This window comes from Micromesistius poutassou (genome assembly GCF_964030765.1).
Source record: "Micromesistius poutassou genome assembly, chromosome: 9".
In the NCBI taxonomy this organism is placed as follows: Eukaryota; Metazoa; Chordata; class Actinopteri; order Gadiformes; family Gadidae; genus Micromesistius; species Micromesistius poutassou.
In genome coordinates, this window is record NC_140279.1 from 5,688,186 (window position 1) to 5,713,796 (window position 25,611).

Consider the following 25,611-nt stretch of genomic DNA (forward strand, 5'->3'; position numbering starts at 1 on the left):
GAAAAGTAGCCAGGAAAACTGCGTATTCTTTCATGTTGTGCTGGTGTTCTCATTCCGAGGTGGGTCGGAAGGTAAACAAGCGGGTCACACGCGTCCAGCGGATAGTTATCGTCAGAAAGTGACGTTTTATTACAGAGCGAAGTTGAGACAGCGAGTGAAATATAAAGTTAGCACTTGTCCGATGTCGACTTGCGGTGCAGCGATCGATGGGACCCACCGCAGCGATGGAGCAATAGCGTTGGATCCGTGACTTTCTTTTCCTGGATATATATTTATTTTTTAACGGAAGCGTTGATCCTTCCTTTTTGTTTTTTTGTTGTGGATTATCACTGCGATCATGCCTGGAAAAACCAAGTATAACCTGGTGGATGATGGCCATGATTTGAGAATTCCCTTACACAACGAGGAAGCCTTTCAACATGGGATCAACTTTGAGGCAAAGGTGAACATTGTTAGATCAGCTGCACGTACTCGCGTTAAAAACCCATGCAATTTGGTTAATGCTGTAAAATTGTTATTATTATTATTTAGTCGAGTAGACAGCTGGAGGCGCTTACTTGGATCCGACAATGGGAAGCGTCATGTTTTCATGACACTGTTCAGTGTCGTTCGACTAATTACCAGTTTGTGATTACCAGTGTTTTATTTACATGGGACTTCACAGCAATTAGTGCTTGGTGCGCATTCTTATGCATCATGGCCTGATGAACGAATCTCATTATCATGGATTAATACTTATTCATCAGCATCAAATCTAGCTATGCCTTATTGCAAAAACTAAACTAAAGGATGGTCACATCATTTTCTGTGTGTGCAAACAGTACATCGGCAGCCTGGATGTGACGCGGCCCAACAATCGGGTGGAGATTGTCGCTGCGATGAGGAGAATAAGGGTGAGTTAAGTTCTTCTAATCGGTCCACTCAAAAGTAGGCTACTCCCACCCTGACGCTGATTTCAAATTTGAAACTGTTTATACAAAGGTCGGGCTTTTCCTCCCCCAGAAGTCGGTATCACATTGTGTAGCAGCAGGGTTGGCTAAACTGCCTGGAATGCAAAGGTTAGACCATTATTTGAACCGCAGACTTGGTGTCCCCATGTGCTCCATCAGTGATTTGGAGAAGGCCTTTGAAGCAATCCCCTCAAGTGGAAGTGAAAGGCAGGAATTGGCGCTTGGTCTCTCCCTCTCCTCCTCCCCTATGGCTGTTGTATTCTTTTGAAACGAGTTACTCTTTACAGCTGTGTAAAACCCTGGATCCACACCCCTTTAAAGTTGAGCAGCACCGCTTTATACGGCCTACTCAAGTTTAAGCATGAATGTTTATCCTTATGATTGATGGTTCGATAAAGTCAGACAGGCGGTAGTAGGCCTGGAAGTCACTAGGCAGCCTGACTGAAGTTATGACAGTAGTGTAGTGCTGCCTGGGCAGATTAACTCTTGATTTACTGAGGCTGGCTCCCATTCCGTTCTTGCAGAGGTTGCACAAAAACATGCTGCTCAGCCCTGTTAATGCTTTAGTCAAGACCAAATGACACACGGCATACAGTACATAGAAGGATCACAGAAGTAAAAGAAAAAAGTGGAATTCTTCTTCTTTGTACAGGGCAAATGTGTTTTCTAGGAAGTACACACACACACACACACACACACACACACACACACACACACACACACACACACACACACACACACACACACAGTAAAGGCGCCCTCCCAGTGTGCTCCTGTGGCAGCTGTTGTGCTTGTTGTCGTCGTCAGGGACGCAGGCCATAGTTTGGCTCCTGTTGAGCAAAGGAAAACAGAGGGGTCTGCTACACAATGCAGGGAAACCCCAGGTAGCCAACTTTCCTTAGGGAAAGGGACCACTTGAGTTTCACCGAAAGGGCCAGCAGTAACAACGGAACGGAAGAGCTTTGATGTCATCTGTTTTTATTTGATGTTTTGGGCTGGTGATGGGGTTCTCTTGCAAAGCCGCACATATATACCTGACTGTTTTCATCTGTCATCTAAATTGCACAAACCAATTCAAATAATTTCCTCATGAAATTTGTTTCGTATAACACTTGCACTCTTAATTGTACAGTTAAAAAATAATAATAATAACCTTGGAAGTTTGTCAAACCTTGGAAGTTTGACTAGCAGTACGGCTGGGCTGTTGGCTCCTACTTGGATGGGGGGCGGGGGGAGCCTGAAGCTAGGATAACAGCTCAAACTAAAGCTTTCAGAGTGCTTTTGGTTTCGCCTCTGGTCATCTGAGTAGTAGTACTCTACTCTACACAGGTGGTCATCCTGAGTTGTGAGTTGGGCCGGAAACATGGGTCAGATAACCTCGGTCAGGTGCACTCATTTGTTGGTGGGGCACAAACAAATGAGTGGGGCACTGCATGCGTACGTCCTCACTCACTGAAGTAGCCTGTTGTATTCTGCATGAACGCATGGCACTGACCCAGGGCACTGCACAGAGTCAGTGATTGATGGTGTGAAATGTAAATTGAAAATATCTGAAATGTATTTTAATAACCATCACTGTTATCGTGGCAGATATAATTACCATAGATATTAACATTGGTTTATCGTCCAGCCCTAATTTGGGTTTTTCTATTCCTTTTGATTTGTATGAGGATTTAGGGATGAATACATCCCCTATTTGTTATGTATGCCTGAGACTCCTTGTGCCTGACATCATGATCCCTGACAATCCGGTGAGAAAGGTTAATTAAACAAAACAATCAGTCTGTTTCAGCGAGTGAAGCAATTAACAAATTGGTCAGTAATCCATATCTTGTCCTCATCAGTTATTTTCTCAGCGCAGAGATGAAACTCATCCTTACCACAGAAAAAAAAAATCGATTTCCAAATTTTTTCAGTTTACATGAATCAGAATGATTCATCTCTACTGGCTGTTATGCAACATGAAAATTTTATAGAATTTCTGTCAGAGTCGGACAGGTTGATTAGCCCCGGGGGGCCGTGAGGGGCTGCTCTCCATTGTGTGTGCACCAGTCACCATTTTGCCACAGCGAAAAACAAACGACTCTCCAGAGAAGGCAAAGCCCTACTTCACATCACATCACATCACAGCAAGTCGTATAGACTTGTTTCTATAGAAACATATTATGTCCACTGGTATAGCTTCTACCATATCCTGCAGTTTTTCCCCGTCCTATTCCTTATGTAAAACACAAATGCAAGGAAACCAATGAAAATGTAAATTTGATTATCCCTGTTGGTCAGAAACGCATTCATAGTTGATGCTGGGGTAGGACAAAGTAATCATAATAGAGAAGGCGGTGCGTGTGTCTCCCTGATGCTTACCTTTCGGCGCCCCCCCCCCCCCCCCCCCCCCAAAGTTCATCACCGGTCACCTGTTAGGAGGGTGCCGTGTCAGAATGGCCTCTGTAATGAAAGGAGCTGTACAGTTTGAACGGCATTACACCCTGATGCCAAAGTACAGAAGCTGCTTATCAGGTCGCTGGAATGCGGGAGCCTGTCCGTGGTGAATCACTAGGGATTAATATGTCGTTAATCTTCCAAGTTAATTGGACGTGGGGACAGTAGAGCGGCACGGGATGGGTGGAAGATTACGCATCCGTCTTTTGCAAGGTGGGGAAGGTGGCAGGGCTCTGTTTGGTGTCCACCTCTGGTCGTACCCTGGCACTGTCCGGCCTCTATGTCCGGGCCGGATATCGCTGTGTGTGTGAATGGCCCTTCATCACTGTTACACTCACAAAAGGCAATTTGTTATAATGTCCATCCTAAAATGTAGGAGTTTATTTGTTTTGTCTCCTTGAAGTGATTACAAATATAAACCATTTGCCTTGTATGAGAGTGTTATAGATGCCAAATTATGTGATAACAGGGAAATATGAGACTATAAATAGACAGCCAACAGAGTGGATTGGTAATATATGGCAGTTAACTATGTACTGTAGAATGAGCCGGCCAATAAATTCTCGTTATTTGTGTGTGAGAGTGTGTGAATGAGTGATTTCATCATCACGTCCATCAGGAGTCAATCACCCTCCTGGGAGCATGCAACAGCCACAAATAGTTATGAGCGTAGCTAGAGTTGTAAAGAACAAGTATTGTAAAATTCTAAATGACTTGTAAATCCTATATTAGGGAAGAAAAAGTGAAAGATGGTGTACCACCATCTCCCCCTTCGAGACAAGAGAAAGAACTGGACAAGATAAAAGCTTTTTTCTATGCAGCTTCTGCTTTTTCCACCATGGTGTTATTTGTTTGAATTAAAAGCCACTAGGTTTTACCTGCTGCTGTGTGATTGACGTTAACTACATAAAGAAGGCTCAGCACCAGTCCATAATTTAAACTCCATTAAACAGGCTGCGTGTCAAAGATGCACTGTGTTAATAAGTTGACTTGTAATCCCTGCCTTCCATCACTGCTTTGGTGCTGTTTGGTTCCAAACATGAGTTCCTTTGCCATCCAGTTAAAATAAGAAAAATAAAAGTTAATCATTAGAGAGGGGCAATGACACGTAAAATAATCATGAAAGCCTTTGGGGTTTCTCTTTATGCCAAAGTTACAAATTGTTACATCTTGTGGTTTACTTTTCTAAACTGCAGTATTGGCTTGAAAAAAAGCATTTTCAAATAATAAGTGGAGAACACATTATGGCCTCTCTTCATACACAGAGGGCCAAGGGAAAACTATTTTGCAGCATAATTTTAAGAACCTGTTTACCAGATACTTGTTATCTTTCTCTGAAGACATGATATCTGTAAGTGAGTTATATTTTCTGCTTTCTGAACGCATCATGTCAAACGTCTAATGCAGTATATAGAACAACATGAAACAGTATCACCAGTTGCAAAAAAGGTGAACACACTTCTTGGACATTGCATCGGAGAAATCATAATCTGTTAAAACACACCTTTTGGTTTAGCTTTTGCCTAATCACTTAATGATTACTTTTGATGATTTCTTGTTCTGGTTGTGCAAACGTATCTCCTTAATTCTCATTTTCTTTCAATCTTATTTCTTGCACTTGTGTTGATTGACTGGTTAGGTTGCTTCACTATGCAAGTAAGGTTTGATTTGATGATAGTCCAGGTCAGCAGTTTATCAGATCAGTGGCTTTGCTGCAGCATCTCCCATCCTATTGCTTGTGTGTAAATCTGTGTGTAAGCCACTCAGAATTATCTTGAACGGTTGCCAAGAATACTTGGTTTGGTTTCCTTGGGGAAACTCTGGCGTCCTCAATGCCCTCTATATATCACCTCCTGACCCGCGTCCTTCTTCCTCCTTTTTCTGCCGTTTCTCCTCTTTGTATAACGTCCATCTGTCTGTTTCTTCACCCCTGTTCTCTGGTCTGTCTCTTACTTGACACCTCCTCCACCCCTCCCTCTCCTCGCACCAACGCCTCATGCTATCAGCCGATCACCTTCCAGCAATCTATCTGACCACTAGGGGTGTAACGATACACTCATTCATACCGAAAGTTTTCGGTACGGGTCTAACGGTTCGATGCACGTTTCATTTCGGTACGTACCGAAAAAAGAAAAAATAATAATTGAATAAAGTTTTTATTGATTATCACACACTCTGTGAGTGTCTTGAAAATAAGTCCTGGACTTTATTGTGTTTTTATCCTCAAGTGTATTTGATGTCTTTTCATTTGTGAAAGGCATTTGTTTGATACAATTTAATAAATCAAATCAAAATCCAATTGTTTAATAAAAATAAAATAATAAAAACTGCTGTACCGAAAAACATACCGAACCGTGACTTAAAAACCGAGGTACGTACCGAATCGTGACTTTTGTGTATGGTTACACCCCTACCGGTCACATTGCCCTTCTCTTCTTCAGAGCGCCAGCGAGACTTTTGGCTGATTCACAAGTTCCTTTTTCTGAGAGGCGGGCGTGGGCGGTTTTTTGGTGTGGGGGTTGACAAATGGAGATGCTGCGCTAATACCATTCTGCTCCACTTTTAATTAACATCCTGCACCGACGCCGTATAACTCATTTGCACACTTTCTCTTTTTTTCTGTGGTTACTCTCTTCATGAGGAATTCTAATCCAGGAGAGAACTTAAAAACAACCATAAATCCACCACCCCCCCCCCCCCCCCCCCCCCCTCAGACCCTCCGCGCCTCCCCCGATGTTTTACTGTTGGGGTGTCTTGATGAAACATTTTGATGTGCCTGTGTAGCCAAGAATTGACTTAATTAGTGGTTCAACATCTGCAACACTATAAATCAATTCAAATATTTGTGTGGTCCCTTGATTCTAGAGCGTTCTGGACTCTAGAGTGTACTCTTGTCATTTTAACTTTTGAAAACTGTAAAATACTTTTCTAGGTCATTTCAGAATGTTCTCCAGGTCAATGGAGCGGTTATTTCTATCTTCACAGCTCATAGAAGTGATTTTCACAAACCAAATGTAACATAAGGTAACAGACCCAGAGGTACCACAATACTTACACAGCCTCAAAACAAACCTACATCGTTATGAGGCAAAACATCTGCTTCCATTCCATGCTTTTAAATGATCTACACCTTGGACATTCTAACCGACTCAATAAAAGTAGTCTGTGGAAAGTTCTTCCCTTAATGGAATGGGTACGAGTTTCCAACCACATCTTCTGCAACAAAATATATTCAAATGCAGATCTGTAACCGACATACAATATCAAACCATTTCCACTGTTCCACCAATACTTAGTATGGGGTATAGGGTTTAGTTGGAGTTAAAACCCAGACTTGAGGTTTCATTTTAGAGACTTGAATGTGAAGATACTGGCTCTGTGTGCAGAGGCATGCAATTCTTTCGCTCTAAAAGTTCATGGAAGATGACTCATTCACTTCTCAGTAGGACAATGACCCTAAACAGGCATTGAAGCTATTTCTATTGAGAACTCCATAGAAATGCAAGGAGTGCTGATTGTGAAGGAAAAGCAAGTTCACTTCACAATCACAATGCCACCAACGGCAATTGTGTTCATAAAAAAAACAAACCCACAAGACTTTGGTAAGCTAAATACATGCAATACTATTTTTCTTTAAAAAAAAAAAAAAAGTTTTTTCTAGCTTTTAATGATCCTAGTGCACTATCAGGTTATTTGCTCATACTTTCGAGCTACAAAGTCACTAGTAGTCAAGACAGTGAATTCCCCAAATTAACCCCTATACCAAGGGGTTTGAGGCGATGCATACGTAGCTTAATATAGGTAATCTGTTGCATATCATAACGTTGTTTTAATTCAGCTCTTCAGCTCTTTCCTCAGTGACTCTTGATATTTTGTTCTTGCTCTGTTCGTAAGTTGTCTTTTATCATAGTTCTTTGCAATGAAAACAATCCTCCCTTCAACTGTTTCAATCTATTGCATCTTTTCCAGGATCCAGTATCTCTACCCAGTCTCTGGCGAAAGGGACTCAAAGGCTCTACGTTTTTCTCCTTATCGATTGTTCATCTCAGCAATGTGACATTTCCAGTTATGATCAGCAACAAACTTCTGCATGTGAACTTTTCATGCTCTATAATGGTCGATGTCGAGGGAAACAAAAAAATCCTGCTATTAGTTTGTTTGTTTAATAAGCCACAGACATAATTGAGCTAACTTAATTTTGGTGACCAATTGGGTGCTCATGAAGCATCTGGTCCGGTCGACATCTGCTGATGAAATAACATGACCAACTGTTAGTCAGTCTGTCTGTTAGCCTCTCAGACAGCCCTGTAGCTGCTCTGACTGTTCAGTCTCATCTGTTTGTTTGAAGATGGGTGGGATTGTGGTGTTGCTATCCCTCTTCGACAAATTGGTTAGCATTTTATTCTGCAAAACCATGAGTCTCGCTCATCTTTCCCCGTCAGTCATCCAGTCAGCGTGTGTGTGTGTGTGTGTGTGTGTGTGTGTGTGTGTGTGTGTGTGTGTGTGTGTGTGTGTGTGTGTGTGTGTGTGTGTGTGTGTGTGTGTGTGTGTGTGTGTGTGTGTGTGTGTGTGTGTGTGTGTGTGTGTGTGGAATGAGAGCGAGGGACCAGAGCGGCGAAGACGAAACAATTGGATGGGGGGGGGGGGGGGGGGGGTTTGCGCATCGAGGAGACAAGGAGGCTGTCTCCCTCGGGGAGGTCATTATATCGGCCCCACACGCTTCCCACGATGCCCGGTGCTGACAAGTTCAGGAGTTCCTTGTTGCATTGTCGTCTTTTCTGCTTTCACTTGGCACGAAGGGCACTTACGTACTGTAGGCCGGTGCTGTAATGTTACGCTCCTCGAGACTGCTGAACCATCCTCCAGATTATTCCCACCCTCCTCATGTCGATCCCCCACACCGCATCCTAATCCCCGTCCGTCTCATCTCATCTTAAAGGGATACACAGAGATCTGTCTTACAGTCTTACGCAGATGCAGAGGAGTTGTTTAATTCCAAAATTCCTCATCATGTGTCCAGAAGGGGAGTTCGCTTGGTTAGCATTTGTTTTCTGTTAACCGCTTCTGTTGACTTGCATTGTTACCGTGGCCCTAGTTGTTGTTCATGTAAAGAAAATATTAGTTAAATTACTTTCCAAACATCCAATGTGTTGTGAATAGTCGTCTATTCGATACGAGTGCCAGTAACAACGCAGAAACAAGATTTCAGTCTTGTCTACAAACACACAGATAAATCTGCAGTATTTTGACCACAGTGGTCATTATGCCACGCCTGTCATGCACCACTGGCAAAACAATATAATCGGCTGCTTCCGGATTGTTGGTCCATGTGGAGGTTAACCTGTCAGGGGTGAATCACAGGTAGTCTAATGATCACAGCATTGAAAATAGTGCATATTGAATAGCTATGACCAGAGTAGTATCACCGGCCACTATTGTGCAGTGCAGAAGAAAACGAAAGTTCATCCTGTGTTGACACAAGCTTAGGTCTCCCTAAGCTCCCTAAGCTTGTCTCCTTTTCCACTGTTTTCCCATACCTGGGCAGCGAGTTGGACTGGGCTAATGCCATTTAATTCAGACTCCTGAGAGGTAGGAACACACACACACACACACACACACACACACACACACACACACACACACACACACACACACACACACACACACACACACACACACACACACACACACACACACACACACAGTGCTGCTTGGCAACACAACGCAACACAAGTGATGAATGAATGCATTGGGGAAACTTCCACAGATACATGGTGCATGGATGCATGCCCATTCCCTGCTCACCGCATACCCTACGAAGCAGTATGGACAGCTGCGGTGAAGAGGGGCAGGAGTGTGCACTGTAGAGATACCAACACTTATTGGTCTGCTTGAAATGAAACATCTGTCTGTGAAGGTATTGCCGTTGGGTGCACGCACGCACACTACGCAGGCACGCAGGCAGGCAGGCAGTGTTGAGCAATAATGTGATACAGTCATCTGCTGCTCCCGGGCCAACCTTGGAGCAGCGCTGCTCATCCATCAGCCCTGAAACTCTACTTTATCTCAGCGCTCCCCCCCCCCTCTCTCCCTCCCGCTATCCTCCTTATCACCCCCTATCCCCCACTCTCTCCCCTGATATCTTCCTCCTCCATCTCTCCTGCATCCTAACTGCACATTCGGCAAGGTGTCATTATACTACAGCTAGCCCTTCTTTCCAAATCTTCAGATTGAGTTCTTGTCTAGTTATGTGGAGACACACACACACACACACACACACACACACACACACACACACACACACACACACACACACACACACACACACACACACACACACACACACACACACACGTAGACATAGACAATTGTTACGAGCCTCCCTTGAGACCAGCCACTGCTGTGTTTTTATCACTCCGATAGCCCTGCCCGCCCACGTCTCCGATCCATCGCCGGCTCTGCACGCAGAGGCGGGGAGAAGTAATTGGATAATATCCGATGGTTTTCAACTGCCATTGCCTCAAATGAATGTGTCTGTGTTTAAAAGATGTGCGCTGCTGAACAAAAGGCAAAGCTGCAGGAAGGAGGAGGTGTTGCACTACGAAGTGTCTACGGCTGTGCGTGTGTGCGTGTGTGTGTTTGTGTGTTTTTAGAAGGAGATGATGCACTCGGTCCGTCACACTCCTACACGGTCCTACACCCCCACCATCATCCATCGCCCTATAGTGTCAACAACAAGGCTTTACTCGGTGCAGCAGGTTTTAGCCCCCCCCCCCCCCCCCCCCCCCTCCCTCCACGGTACAGCCTCCCACGGTGGCAGTGGACTGACTCATTACAGCTGCAACCATCAGTCGACAGCAGATTAATCAGCTCTATAATCTTGATAATGTATTCATCATTTAGGTCATTTATCAAGTACAAATACCACACATTTGCTGCTTAATGCTTCGTAAATTGTATTATTTGCTCCGTGCATCATTCTAAAATGTAACCTTTTATTTTTCACTTCGGGGTTAGATTATTTAGTCAAATGAGCTTCATTTGCAGCCCTAAACCGCCATCCTCAATGCTTCTATCTAACAAACGATAGATTTTTTACTTTTTCCATTTCATAGATTGATCCGAGATCTCCATCTCCGCCTCTCTCCTTTTCCATTATGTCGGCCTGTATTATTTTCCCTTTAAACAGGTTTCTGTTCATTTGGAGCGATCGGAACATCACCTCGACATGGCTCTTTGATTCACACTAAGAGTCTACCTGTGCAGTTTTGTGCTTCGTTCTGCGTCCCGTGGCGTCTCCTCCCCTGCTATTTTTCCACCCTGGCTGCGACGCGGCGTTCCTTCATCCCGCCGCTCGGCGACAGTGGGCGTGGGGGTTTCCGCTTGATCTGCACCTGGCTGATTGAAGCATTTTAACAGCGTCGGGGAGGGTGAACCGCATAATTGGGTCTAGTTAAGATATCATGCCTGGAGTTAAACGGAGGCGGTCCAGCAACATGATAATAAATAAACCATCCCTGTCTCGGCGATGAAAGATTAGCTGGAGGGCTACATCGCCCATCACACACAGACTTGACAACTTGACACCTGCACACAAAACTGCCATGCACGCACGCACACACGCACGCACGCACGCACGCACGCACGCAAGCATGCACGCGCTTCAATGCCCATGAATAAACCTCCCCTCAATGTTAACCCCTGCCCCTCTTCTTTTACCTAAAGCTGATTCTTGTTAAGGTGTTACAAAGGCAATTGACATCTGTGACATGAACCATTTCCATTCAAGTGTGTGTGTGTGTGTGTATGCATTTGTTCTTGCCTCCCACTCACCCTTGCTTTTCTGTGCCAAATAACTCATTAGCCCCAAAAAGAGCGTGACATTTTGGGGCAGCCAGGCCAGACTGCATTGATAAATGGGATGGCCCTGGTTAATCGAGATGTATATTTACAACGTACCATCTAAAGTATAAATGTAGAATGAGTGCTCAGCTTCACTCCCCACAAATAATGTGGTACAGGATCTCTTCCAAGATTCAGCCATCAACATTAGCAAAGATGATGTGTTTAGGCAACCATTTTTCATTAATCAGTGTATTTTCTATCCATAGAATTGCACAACAGTGTGTATCAACTGTCCTGTGTAAACTCAATAATCTGCTTCCTATACTGGTAAAGGAAATTCTTTAAAATGTTTTATTAACTCACTCATATACTGTATATGGGTATAGTGGCAATAACAGCATGACCGATTGGCAGAACTGCTGGCCCCCTACGCTCTGCTAAGATATAGTGAATGTCATGACATGAACGGATTGCGTTTTTAAAACGTGTTGGCTGACCTCTTCAAACTCTCCACAGAGCAAAGGGCTTTGTTACCATCACAGCCAGGGACAGATTTATTCATGATTTCAACTTCAGTATTTGAGGGTCATTTTATTTTTAGCTTTGCAAAGCCTCTAGAATTTAACTAGGCCTACATATTTTATACAAATATGTTCAGTTATTGCAAAGTTGTTCGCACAGATGCAGGGAGTAATTTCACCAGCGACACTCAATTCTGTGGGAGGCATCTATACCCTCGTAATTAGGTAATTTGACACCCATGATTGAAAATCAACAGACAAAAACCAACAAATAAAAATCACTTTTTCCTCGGTCAAACAACTGTGTAACATTAGCTGCATAAATTGTATAGTGATTTCCTTTTTACGTACATAATGAATGCTTCCATGTCCTCACGGGCTCCGGTGGAGTATAGCTTGCCTAGTGAGAAAAACAGGGGGTAACATTTCTTTATAATGAGCTGGCAGTGTCCCCCGGCGCTAATTTAAGGTGAATACCCTGCAAAGACCAGGCACTAAAATCACTTAATAGAATATATTGACTTGGAGAGGCTATAAAACACAGCAGTCAGCACCTCTGTTCATCGTTGTTGAATCAGTGAAGTTGAGGGATGTTACTTTTCATGGCTCCCCTTTTTTATTTATACTAGGTTTTCTCAATTGGAAGCCATCCTTTATTTCCTAGTTAAATGCCTTATCAGTATTCTTGTGTGTGCGGTTTTTGGTTTAAGGCCAAGCATGAATTAAGGCAAATGTCATTATAGGCCACCGCTTTTCACTTGGAAATGTTTTTCTCTCATTTAAATTGAATACCAAACACTATCTGGATATAGCCTAGTGCCGAAACTGCAGTTACTCTGGTGTCTCGTATTGAGCTACACTAATACATACACTGAAGGAACAGATGATCATTTATTAATGGGAATAACTGGTTCTTGAGTGTGTTCATGAATCAGATGAAATCCAGTTTTGTGTTGGAATCACCCACAGGATCAATCACACAGCAGAAGATCTGATGTTAGCTGCGCGTCTTTGCTTGTTTTTCTCTTATTTCCCTATTTACTCAGAGCAGTGTTATTAGCTTTTTACTTATGGTATTTACTTTACGTTCATATGGGCTGTCTGCGCCAGCGTGTTTAATGTCAAACCTGGATAAACACCTCGCACAAGCTTTACACAAGAGTGCGAGGCAGGGGGAGATGGCAAGGACAAGGAAAGGAAAACAGGATGTATAATCTGGAGAAAACGCTTTTCCTGATTGCCACTACGGCATGCTTATCCTAGCATCAGCTCGGCTGAGATAAGAGGATGTTTATGATGTAATCTCATTTAAAACATTTCCATGGTGGCCGACACGGCATTAGCTAGTCTCTGGCTAATAGCGGAAGTGCTGTAGATCTAGAATGTGACTGCAATTATTCATACAAAACTCTTGAGGGAAAACCCTTAATGTTCTCTTTGACAAGTTTATGCAGCGGCTAATGCTAGAAAAATATCTGCTGAAATGTCATGTGTTTCAGGTGTGTGTGTGTGTGTGTGTGTGTGGCAATTCTTGAATGCATCAAGAGTTGATGAGATATTCCTACTCCATTAAGGGCATACAGAGTTGAACTGCTGGGAATCATGTCTTCATGGTGTGTGTTTTGTGTATGGAAGCATATGCAGGTGGAGTGTTGAATGTCCAGGATGTGTGCAAAGTCAACATTTCCGTTAAAACCTCCTCCCTCCTGTGTGTGTGTGTGTGTGTGTGTGTGTGTGCGTGTGCGTGCGTGCGTGTCTTTCAGGAAGTAAGAGGAGCTTTGAAAGGGAATCGGGAGAACAATACCTACTTATTCCCATTAGCAGGAACGGCTGAACCGTTCACTGGCTACATTTTAAATGTAATTCCACTTTTCCGGTTATTTTTTGAGAGCTACTTACAACAACATACAGCAAGTTATAATTAACTCTTAATTATCATTTAAAATCATTAAAGAAAAAAACCCGAATTCAATGTTTAAAGATTGAATCCAAATGCAGGAACCAAGCCCGTTTTAAGGCTGCCCTATTCTCCCGGCTTAATCTGGAAGGAAATCAAACGGCACTAAGGAAGGAAGTCCACTCTGCGACATGTATGACTTGAAATGGAAGAAAAGGAGGAAGGGGATGACAAGCTCTGACCTTGTCTAAAAAAAGATTCCGATGGATAAGGACAGCTTGCCCGGCTCTCTGTTCGATTCTACACTTTTCAATCCCGAGTGTCAAGGTGACCTTTTTCCCCAGAACATTTTGGATTTGTGAGAAAGCCCTATGAACTTCACAGAGCCCAGCCCTTTGGAGCCTCTGTGTGTCTGTGCGTGCGTGTAGCCATGCCCTTTTGGAGTCCTTTTTAATTTGCCATTTTAGGAGATTCAAGATAATTGCTCCCAATGAGGGATTAGCTTCTGGCCGTGGTCGTTCATCTCGTCCGGTGCCAAACGGCTGCCCTGACTGACCTCAGACTCCAGAGATGTGAGGGTGAAACTCCCTGACTTTCTGACTGGGATTTCTGGTTGACTGATTCTGGATAATTGGATTTGTGATTTTTACCTTTGTCTGGTTAGGTGACCAGCTGAATGGTAGACTCCCCTTCTCGACTCTTAAACAGCTATGGGCAGCTGGCAACATTCTTGGATGTGATAGCTTTTCTTTTCTTTATGTGAAATGTGGTATGTGATATATTCTATGGCATTGGTATTTTTCTGGTAAAATATCAAACAGCCCATATATTTTAACACACAGAACTTTATTTATTCAATGGTCTTTTCTGACTATATTTCACTGCCATTGATCAAATCCTCACATTTATTTGTGTAGCTCAAGTAAAGTAACTAAATATTCCAAAAAATACATATATTTTCCAAACTTGATGAGGTGATAGACCACATTGAGAATAAAGACGTGCTGCTCGAGCAATGGTTTGCTAAAACAGTGAAATAAAACATGAGCTTTTATCCATCTTCAAGAAACTACACCAAGATTAAAAAATAATTCAGCCCTTTGGGGTTAAAACCCTGCTCGGATCAATTTCCACAGTCTGCAAATTAAATTAGACCACAGCTAACCATAGTAATGCCTTATTACGTGATTTATATTACAATGTAAAATGATTAATGTGGCTTCATTCATTGAATTAGCGCAAGCAGTTATCGCTGTAATGTCGCCTTGAAATATTAACATCCTCTGTCGCCGCAAAGCTTTGAAGTACATCAGCACCTTTGGCGTAGCATTAGACCTAGACGTTCAGCCACACTTTGTCACTGTGCGGAGGGCAGCGGCCCCTGGAGTGGCAGTGCTCGCAGGGCTATTTAATTAATGCGCTGGTCTGATATGAGTCTGTGCCACGTCCAATAAAACTCTCAGCCGGCACCAGATTGATACAAACATTAAAACATGAATTCCGGCCAAGGTCCCTTTTTTTTTTTAATGCCGGCCACATAAAACCTTCCCCTCCAACGTCTGTGGAGGGAATGACTAGAATTTAGATTACAGCGCAGCTAACTTTCTGCTGTTCTTTCTCTCTTTTTGTTTGGCTGACATTTATATGGCCAACTTCTCAGGGGGGTTTTGTCCTTTTCTTTGCCTGCTCTGCCAGCAGCAGAACTCCCTACACCCCACCACCACCACCACCACCACTACCACCACCTCCTCCCCCCTTTTCTCCACCACAACAGGAAGGGGCCTGTGTGGTTCCACTCTAAACAATGGTCAGCGGACTAATGCCAGTGTTCTGGGCCAGATTAACACCAGCATCTTGTTCCTTTGTTCAACGTCTAAAACCTCATGTAGCACAGTCAAGCTGTTTTGCTTATTAGCATTCGCACAAGCACACTGCTGACACATAAACTTTCCTTTTGGTTCACCACTATTTAACTGTACTGGGGCACACTGGTATCACCGTAACATAGTTGCATCCTGGTATTGTCCTTAATGCATTGTGGCAATGTGTAATGGAAGAATAGTTTCAAGGTTAATTTTTTCTTACAGAGCCCACTGTATATTATGGCACTGCTAATGAACATTGACTATGTGCTAATAAAATGAATATTGCAGGCAGTGGTCCTGAACCGGCCCCTAAATGATGATAAATTACCGCATGCACAGAGTTCATTTGCATAATTATTTGAAACATAATGTGAATACATATTGGTACTCCACTCCACTAACCCTAGTCCTGGTAGATTAACCAACCACTAAAATCAGCCACAACGCAATCCAAAGTGATAAATAGGGGATCATGATAGCTGTTAACGTTAAGCTTATTATGTAATGTCACCTGACATCAACCCCAGCTGGAAATAGCAATTGCTTGGCCTGTGTTTTTGTAGCCATCCCTGTTGTTTGAGAGGCGTGTTTGGTTTGTGTGATGTGCTTTTTTTAATCTTTGTCCTTTGTTATTTACCGAGTCTTAAAAGATCCAAGGTGAGTATTCTTTAAAATGTCACACGCTGTGCAGTGCAGTGTAGTTTAACGCAAAAGTGCATCAGATAAAATGGATGAAATATAGCATTAGTCTACTACAATTATGAGGAGACTGTTAAGGCATTAAATCCCTGTCGGTGGCCGTAAAGGGTTGGTTCAACAGTAATTCTCCTGTTTCAGTTCTCTAACAAACATGGCGGGCTGCCAGGGTTCCACACATTCACAGACAGTTTAGCAGCACACAAGACAGCTGTGTTTTAGCCATGCATGGCAACACCCCTCATAACAGTCGCACACGCTGTGTTTGCATAGCCCTTGAAAGAGAAACGGCCAGGCAGGTAGGCCTTTTTCTTTTATAGGAACAAGATAAGGTTATAATAAGGCACTGTTCATTAAGCCCTCATGTAAAACGTGTTAATCTATTCTAGTCACATGGACTCTTGACCTTTTCTCTTTCCAGCCCGGCTGAATTGGTGGAGGGTTTCCAGCCATGAGAGGCTGCCATGTAGGCTGATTCTCTGTGGATCTGGATCTAGGCACAAAAAGGAGGTACAACACAATGTGTTGTATCTCACTATAATTAGAGGAGTCTCTGTATGTCGGCCTGCTCTTGGATTCCCTCGACCGCCGTTCATCCGATTGACTTTGCACTTGGCAGGCATATTCCTGAGGACCCGAGGGAGCGAGTGGTGGTTGTGATGTTGTCAGGATGACTGTATCTCGAGAAAGCAATACCAGAGCCCAAGCAATCGGTCCCGTTCCCAACGGGCCCGTTTTGAACGGGCACTGCAAAAAGCACAACAGTAAAGTTTACCCCTCAATGTTTTATTAGCCTCAAGTTTTATTGGACCTGCGGCTAAACAGAGGTTAGACTTCTATTCAATTGGGGGTGGTAGATGTTTAGCCTGTGCTGTGTTGATTGTTATCTCTTTCTCTCTCTCTCTCTCACAAAAGTCTTGTAGCTCTAGCCATAGAGTCCGTAGGTGATGGCCAGTAGATGCTGTATATTATTTCTAGAAACTAATAGCCGGGGAAAGTGTTCCCACTTAAGTGGTTCATAAGATATAAGCCGAGTAATGGCTTGGCCATTGTATCTGTCCTCCTCCTCTCCATCTTAACTCCGTCTCCATTTCCCCTTCTTTCTCATTCTTTGTCTTATACACTTTGTTCTCTCTGTGCCGCATCACTTTCCTGTCGGGAAATATACCCATTCGCTCTCTTTTGATTTATTTTTCTCGGTTTAGATTGTATCTCTTAAAAGATGAAACATGATAAAGCCCCCAGCTTTATCATGTAGCGACACAGTTTCACAATTGTTTCTATATTCCTTTTACTAGTGGACTCTTCATTTCCATTGGCTGCACTTCTTTCTTGAGATGGTGAAAGAAGTTAGTTTTCACCATCTGTTTTGTCCTCAGAATCTGCTATGTCTAAAGCAGCGGTTTGGAAGTGGCAATGTGGGCATATTCACCATGGCTCGAATGAAAACAATGCTCACAAACATTTAACTAATTAGCACTGTACCGCACAGAGACACAGATGAGCCGAAATATGCATTTTCTTTTTATGAATTATCATCCCAGAGGACTCTCACAATGAATGAGAATGTTGGCCCTTACCTTCAGAGCCAACCTTTTATTTGAACTGGCTACTTTGCCCACTAAGCATGGTCTGTACATCTGAAGTATGTTTCTTGTGTCACTTTATTACGTTGTTACTTTGATCCGTGAAATGTTAGATCCATTTTGCACCTCTTGATGCACGGCTGAATAGTTTTGGTCACTCCAAGAGGCGTAGCACACCTTATTCCCTGGGTGATAACAGCGATGGCACCCTGCTCTTCCCAAGGGGGACAGAATCCGACCATGACCGTTTTCCGAAGTGTCGGCTGATGACGGATGTGGAGGCGGATAACAAACAGGGCCCATCTGCACACAACTGCCAAGTGCTGTTCCCACGGTAAACCTAAGGAGCCGCCCACTACCCTTGCTTCCCTGCCAGATCCCCAGTGAGGTGCAGCCCCCTCCCCGGTACATCCATCAGTGTCAGCCAGCCTCCGGTACTGCCGTTAACGTGGCCTTTAATAATAGAGCAGCCGTTATTACTTTCACAGGTCCGAGTGTTCACCTAGTTCATCTATCATAGTCCCTGTTCCTGGCCACCGGCCATAGTTATTTTAAATGCTGCACAGGCTTTGAATGGCGTACTCTCAATTTGGCAGGTAGCTAATGTTTCAGACCGTTTCAGACTCTATTGAGGTGTCTTAGGGACTTCCATTAAGGATTTCTCAGTGGTGACATCAGTCTAATGCCGATGTTCGTTTAAAAGGGATACGCTGAGGTATATGTAAACACACGGATAATCCTGCCCTATTTTCAGAGCTGTTATTTGTAGGCTACCTGTGATGATCAGGGTGTTTGTGGACAATTTACAGTATTGTTGGGTTGTGATTGCTACTTGTTTTGAATAAGTGACTATTGGGAATGGATTGAATAATGGTGAATTCTCCTCCAATGAACAGGAGCTAGGCTACTGCAAAACAATGGAATATATTCTAATACTCATGTTTTTTGAAGTGATAGATTACATTTTAAGCCATTGTTCGTAAACATAGACATAAAGTGCATATTATTTTGTTAACGCTTGTTTAGATTCCAACACCTCTAACAGGAAGTCAGTCAAAACTATTCAGTTCATTCCTTGTGCTTGTAGATTTGTTACCCATTCCCAGAACAGGAAATAATAAATGTAAACTGAAATGCGTATATTTAGGTAAATTTGGAAGTGCTTGACAGGTGCTCTGCACATACACCGACGCACACACACACACACACATCCTTATTTGTTGAAATAAATAGTGTGTCCATATACACGTCTTTCTGTTTATGCATTATGGATCACGTATCATAGATATCTTCGAGATTCGACACGCGTATGCTCTCATTTCTTTGCCCATCACACCCATGTCTCACACATGGTCTCCGTACAGCCCCAGAGAGGCACTTAACTCTCTGCAGCCTAATAGGAGATGAGAGGACGTGGCACTGCAGACACACACTGTTCCCTCTCAGAGTTAGATGCATGAACATCATGATAAGGCTGGCAGGCCATTAGAGATGCACCTGGGTGGTGCTGCAGTGTGGAGCCTTAATGAAAGGGAAGACATTTCCATGGTGTATCAAAGACAAAATGACTATAATAGACACCCTTTATCGGTTCATAATCACTACGGCTTTGAAGAATGAATTATCTTTTACAAGCAGAGTCGATATGGGCTTTGAGGTTTGAGGTTGCTGCTCATGCTGGGAAAAAGTGGGGAAGAGGGTTGTGTGTTTTATGGACTTGGAGGATTGCAAGTAGGCGTTTTCATGTGAAATACGTTTCAGTCTAACCAACATCTCCGGGGAAGAGTCGGACATCACCGTGTGCAACCGTGATGGCTGATGGAAGTGAAGAGTGAGAGAGTCTTTGTTGCATTCTGGGAGGCGGGATGTCTGGCAGTGTTTTGTAGACATTGGGGTGGCGGTCTGACTGGCAGATGCAGTTAAACAAGCGACATCTACTTGTTTGAGGACAAGTTTATAATTACTGCCTGGCTAACTTTGTGGGTTGGTCTACCCAAGACTACCAACCCAAACAATTTTGGGTTGGTAGGGAAAAAAGGGAAAAGGACCTATCTCTCTCGATCATGGCTGGGAGGGTCGCCTTGGTCTTTGAGTTGAAGCAGAGAGAGCGCTGTCAGCTTTGATACTCCTCCCTTCCCCAGAGAGGTCTTTGAAATGCACTCTAATTACAGTTTCTTCTCCTGGCAAAACATACATCACTGTGTCGGCCTGCATGCCTGCTCCTCTATGCCATGCACCCACATCCCATCCTCCCACCATGTCTCTTAACTCTTATCTCGTTTGCTCTGGATTTCACTCTCTCTTTCTCTCTCTCCCCCACCCTCTCTGTCTGCCTTAGTTCAAACCGAGATCAGGTTTGAAGTAAGAGATTTGTACTTCTTTACTTTTTGTAGATTTCGTGTGTGAACATTTCTCATATCTGTGTGAAATACGTGTGGCTGTGGTTAATGTATATGAGCCTATCGGTGTATGTACAGTATGTATGGTTATGTTTTTATATAATCTGGGATTGATGTTCATGAGCTGTGTGTATGTAGGCTATGTAGCCTTAAGCCTAAGTTCTGCTTTAACACCTTGATCTAAGCTGTGGCTGACACTTTTGGCACACCGGTAATGCAGAGAACCTTGACATACCTATGGGGGGGGGGGAGTGTTTATGATGGCTGCTGAATTGGGTTGAGGGGGCAGGAAGAAGAGCAGAGGATACACAGGCATGGAAAGAGTAAACAGAAGGAGGCGGATTTGGCTTCTGATCAAATGACAGTATCGTTTTGGCAACATGAGAACAATTCTGGGGCTCGCACCAGCTACGAAGAGGTTTCAGTAAGAAGCCTTTGCCCTGTATGAATTCAAACCGCATGCATGCCATATACATTAAAGCTCCTGAATTTGAAATCCTAAAATATATCGAATATGTAGGTTGACTTGTGCAATATGTTCAGCACTGCCATTGAGCTGCCATAGTTGTATCAGTTGGTTAAGCTAATGTAAGCCTTAAAAAATCAAGCCAATTTTGTGATAGATGATGATGTCTTTCTGTTAGTTTGGTGAACAAGTTAGGTTTTGGTATATTCTCCTCTGTTATGGCTTCAGAATAAACATGGATGAATAAAGACCATAGAGACACCTCAGTTTTGTGTTGGCATTCTGCTTTCCAATCCAATAGGATGCTGTGTCCAGCGGACCTGACACTGAGGGGAGTTCTGCTCCACATGTCATATCACCTGTCAGCCCAGAGTGGACAACAGGAAAGGGAGGAATGACAGATTCTCCATCTCGGTTACTTACTGTGCAACTTTCCCATGCCCATTCCTCAATATGTCAGTTCTCGCTTGAGTTTATAACTTTTATTTATTTATTTGTACCGCTATGTATTTTCGTCTCAGTGGGTCCATATCTCTTATAATAGTTCTTCCTTTTAAACCACCAATCTTTCTCATTATGTATGCTATTTGCCACCTCTACCTCAACCCTGGGAATAATATCATAGCCTCCATTCATCTCTGAGTCATCTTTCAGCCTGTTTCAACATTGAAGGGGGAAGACGGGGGGATTCTCAGCTTCTATTTCATGCATTTCTCTCCTTGGTTTTATCAAATTGCTCGCCTGCCTTTCTTCCCCTCCCATCATTCTCCTCTCTCTCCATCTGTCCGTCTGTCCGTCTCCCGTTGGCCGTGTCTTGATCTGTCCTCTTCTCTCTTTCTCAGTTTGCCTCCCAGTCAGAGATCATATAAACTCATTCGGCCACGCTTAGTCCCCCTCCAATTGCATTTGAATGCCACAGCAAGAGCAGCAGCGAGGAAATCCAATTTCGCCCCACAGCCTTAAGAGTTAGATGGCGATAAAAAGGGAGCATGTTCCATTTTTTTTTCTCCTGCTTTAAAATTGTAAAAGGGAAAGTTGGCGTACTTAGACCGAGAGGCCTTTTGATTTATCCCTTTTGGATAATAAATTGGACAGGGCTAACGTTTAATGAAGTACTCATAGACTTGTGTTTGTCTCTGAGTAAAAAAACAGCTCACTCCTGCCGTTGCCTTAGTCTAGTGGTTGGGATCATTGCCCTGCTGAAAGGTGAACTTTCTTGAACTTTCGTTGAACTTTATTTGCTGTGACACGATTACCCTTGAGTTATGGATTGTGGCTTTCCTCCCATAGAGACTGGTTGTATACAGAGCTCTTGATGGGTTGGAATCTGGCACATTCATGCCTTTCTCAGCCACTGAACCCAGTAACTCATACAAAGTGATTACTCCCTCTAAAGTCTACTTCTGGTTTGGTCACTTCTAGTTGGGGTTTCGAGTGACGACTTTGTCTAGGCAGTGCCTGTGTGGCGGGTTACAGCTTCCACTTCCTTGCTATTGTTCCATCAGTGTACACACGGATGTTTCTTTTCCTTTCCTTAAACCTTCTAATTTTTCCATCTCAAAGGATGTTTGGACTCAAAAATTCAAATGGATTTTTTTCCCCCCTCTTATGCTCACTATCCAATGCAGTGTTCCCCCTGTTTCTCATCCATCATTTCTCTCGCTTCTCTTTTTGACAAACAAGCGGTTTAGCTTGATACAGCTGTTAACCACCCCAACACAGTGCCACCTCCCTGCAGGCCATTGACTGCCACAACTTGTGATAATCACTGTACGTGGCAGTCCCATCCCAAGCCTTTACTCTGGTAATCATTGCTTTCAGTGTTTTGCCCTGTACTCTGGCGACAAAAAGAGATTGCGCCCCAGGTGATACAACGGGGGTGCCTGTGGGGCTCCCCTCTGTCTCTGGGAATAACACATCACATGCACTTGCCTCGACATTTTTTGCATACTGGGAGTACTGTGTAACATCTCTGGCCTACTGCCGATTTCAATTTTTCCTCTTAGCTTCCTCCTCTTCTTGTCAGGTTGTTTCAGCGTTTTCCCCTGGGGAGGGGGTGGTGGCGCATCCTGTCTCGTCCTCCCGTGACGTTCGTCTTTTTGTCTTTCTCTGGTTTCATCCGTGTGTTTGTTTGGGCGTCCTTATGCTTCCTGCCGCTGTCACAGCATGTGTTTGTGTCGAGTGCTTTGGCTTGTCTTCCCCCTGCCTGGAAATATATCAACTACTAGGGAAAGCGTGTCATTTCGATTTCCATTTTTTGTTTTCAAACATACTATGGTATCAAAAATGTATTTAAAGTTATTCTCATCACTTGCCATTGCCATAGACGAACCACCCACTAAATTCTTAATTTGTCTGAACAATGTTTTCAGCATGTTTTTCTCAATGAAATGCACCGATTGTAAACCGGTTGGCCATGGGAACTTTGGTGATTGAAGGTCCCCTGAGTACGATTTTCTTTTATTGTCTTTTTCCTTGGAGCCGAACCAAACCCGATTTAATGACAAGTTAGAGTTTTTACAGCATTGAAGCATGATTTATCTTGCAAATGTAGGTATTTGGTGAGTTTTCCTCATGGTTGTTAATTCACCCTCTTGAAACCCACTCAGCATCGAAAAGACCCTTCTCACAGTATAAAATGAATATAACTAATGAATATTAAATGACAATACTTCAGGGCCTAATGTCATGGACAGGCTGCCAACGGCTATTGCTGCTAGCACATGCGCACTGTTGGACAACACACACTCCATTCCATAAATCCTTTTAGCATTGGCCTCCTTCAATAGCTTAAGCATGCTGTGTATTAGGAGCGATTTACTTAATGGTGCATGGAAAATACTTCCAACCACTATTTCAGCATAGCTGCTGCAATGCTGCTTTTTGATTTTCAAAGAGAATTCAACCTTTTGAAATCTTGCGTCTTGCAAAGAATGAAGACCATTTAATTACTTGTCAAACTCATTAAAGGCAAAACAACACAAAAGCGTACACCATTATTATTCAGTCTGGTGTCTCCCAAGTATCTCGTCTCCAAATATCATTGAGTACAAGCACACCGGGATGGGGTATTCGGTTTGATTTGATGAAGAGTGCTTTACATATAGAGCAAGTAAAGAAAGAAATTAAGAGAAAATGAACAACTTAACTCAAATAAAATACATTGTTTACTAGATATCTTTTTTCGTCTGTTGCCCTTTTTGCTTTGTGTTTTCAAATAGCAAATAGCCAATTAGGTGCTCTTGCATCATCAATATGGCAAGAATGTTCCTGCTTGCCAGTTCTGTTCTTTCTTTCTTTCTGTTCAATGTGACACAATACATAATGATTGTATTGGATTGTCTATGTTGTTGGGATGATAGTTGTTATCTTATTGAGTGGTGAATTGTAATTGGCATAACCATAACCTCTTTTTACTGAAATGGCCCGTATCCAGGCAAAGCCAGTCACCCCCCCACAACTGAACACTGACCAGTCTCTGCATAGATGGCAATACTACTATGCAAGGTTTGTAAGGAGTTGAAGTACTCTTTTAAAGAATTCCACTCACAAAAAAGTTTTTGCATTGCTGGTCACTGAGAATCTGATATTTTCCAGCTTAAGATAAGACAAAACTGATTTGCAACTTCATATCATATCATATCCATTGTTAGCTTAACAAAAGACAATTCCAACCCGAAACAAATTAAGAATAATGTAACAAAAATAGTTGTATTTCATAACTGTACATGCAGAGCAATTGGGATCTTTTTCTCATCATTCAAGCTACACAAACTATATATCATCCACTGATTCCAAAAGTCCAAACCATATCACTCTGTGACTATAACTCGCCAGACTGAAGGCAAATAACCTTTCAAGAACAAACTTCACTTTTTCTTTTTACAACCAAAAATTATGTCTTATCTTTGCTGTGTTTGACCGCATAAAACCATGTACGGATAATCCAGTCTATGCACCATTTTGTAACTAAAAAGTACAATCAATGGCACTATAACACTATAGGGCTACCAACTGATAATGCCCTAGAAGGTATTCAATCTATTCAATCTAAAAGAGGACCTTTATTTCAGGAGGGAATTAAATCATCCACTTATGCTGTGTTCTAGCTCACTCTAACCATGCAGTAGTATCCACCTTGAATATTTCACTTGCACCCCAATCTCAGAGGTGTTATCCTTCTTTTAGTACCAACATTATGTATACATTACATTACAGCCCTTGCAGTTGTGGAGATAGCATCTATTTTCTTTTGGTTCTTTTCAGAAAGAAACGCAGAAATACTCTAGCCTAGTGATGAGAAGATAGATAAATAAAAAATAAAAAAAGCTTCCCGGCAGTTCATTTTCAGGGCTGGCCCGTTGCTTTTTAACGGGATGGGGAATGATACCTTCCTTTTCGAAAAAGGCTATTGAATGGTAGAACCAAATAAATGAAATATTGAATTGGATTCATTCCGTCGGCTGGTTTCACACGGTCAACAGGTTTGTAAGATACATTTTGAGGCCTGAATCCCCTGACTTCTTTTTTCTAAAAAAAAAGTCAGCTGAAATTCTCAAATATATGGAGATAAAAAGCCAATCACTACTTGACCAAAAAAAAAGCTCATAACGCTACCAAACCTCTGCTCGTACATTGATAGCCAGATGACTCTGCTGCAGAGGTGTTAGTTTAGAGTTAATGTCTCCCCCCCCAATCTGGTTAGAGTTGAATTGGAAAGCACACCGTTCACTTTGGATAAGGATCCACAGGTGCTAGTGTGGATAGAGGTCATTTTTTTGACTCTCTGCCCCTGGGATAGTCTTATCAAAGTTGAACCAAAGTGCAAGAAGCTGGAGATTAGAGGAGATGGAAAACGGTGATGGATGTGAGTGGATTCTCTGCAGGGGTTTCTTATGTTCTCTGCAAGGTAGGCTATGTTCCCTTGAGTGGTTTCTATTTCTCTCT

General features: G+C 42.9%; 1 protein-coding gene across 1 annotated transcript in view; it reads left to right on the top strand.

Moving 5' to 3' along the window:
- The window catches only part of LOC311353063 (carboxyl-terminal PDZ ligand of neuronal nitric oxide synthase protein-like), a 101,221-nt gene continuing 75,610 nt past the window's right edge, over window positions 1–25,611 (top strand). Inside the window, exons 1-2 of the mRNA XM_084472900.1 lie at window positions 1–442; window positions 822–893. Coding sequence (XP_084329026.1) covers window positions 338–442; window positions 822–893 — 177 coding nt within the window. The 5' untranslated portion in view covers window positions 1–337. The remainder of the gene's footprint in view (window positions 443–821; window positions 894–25,611) is intronic.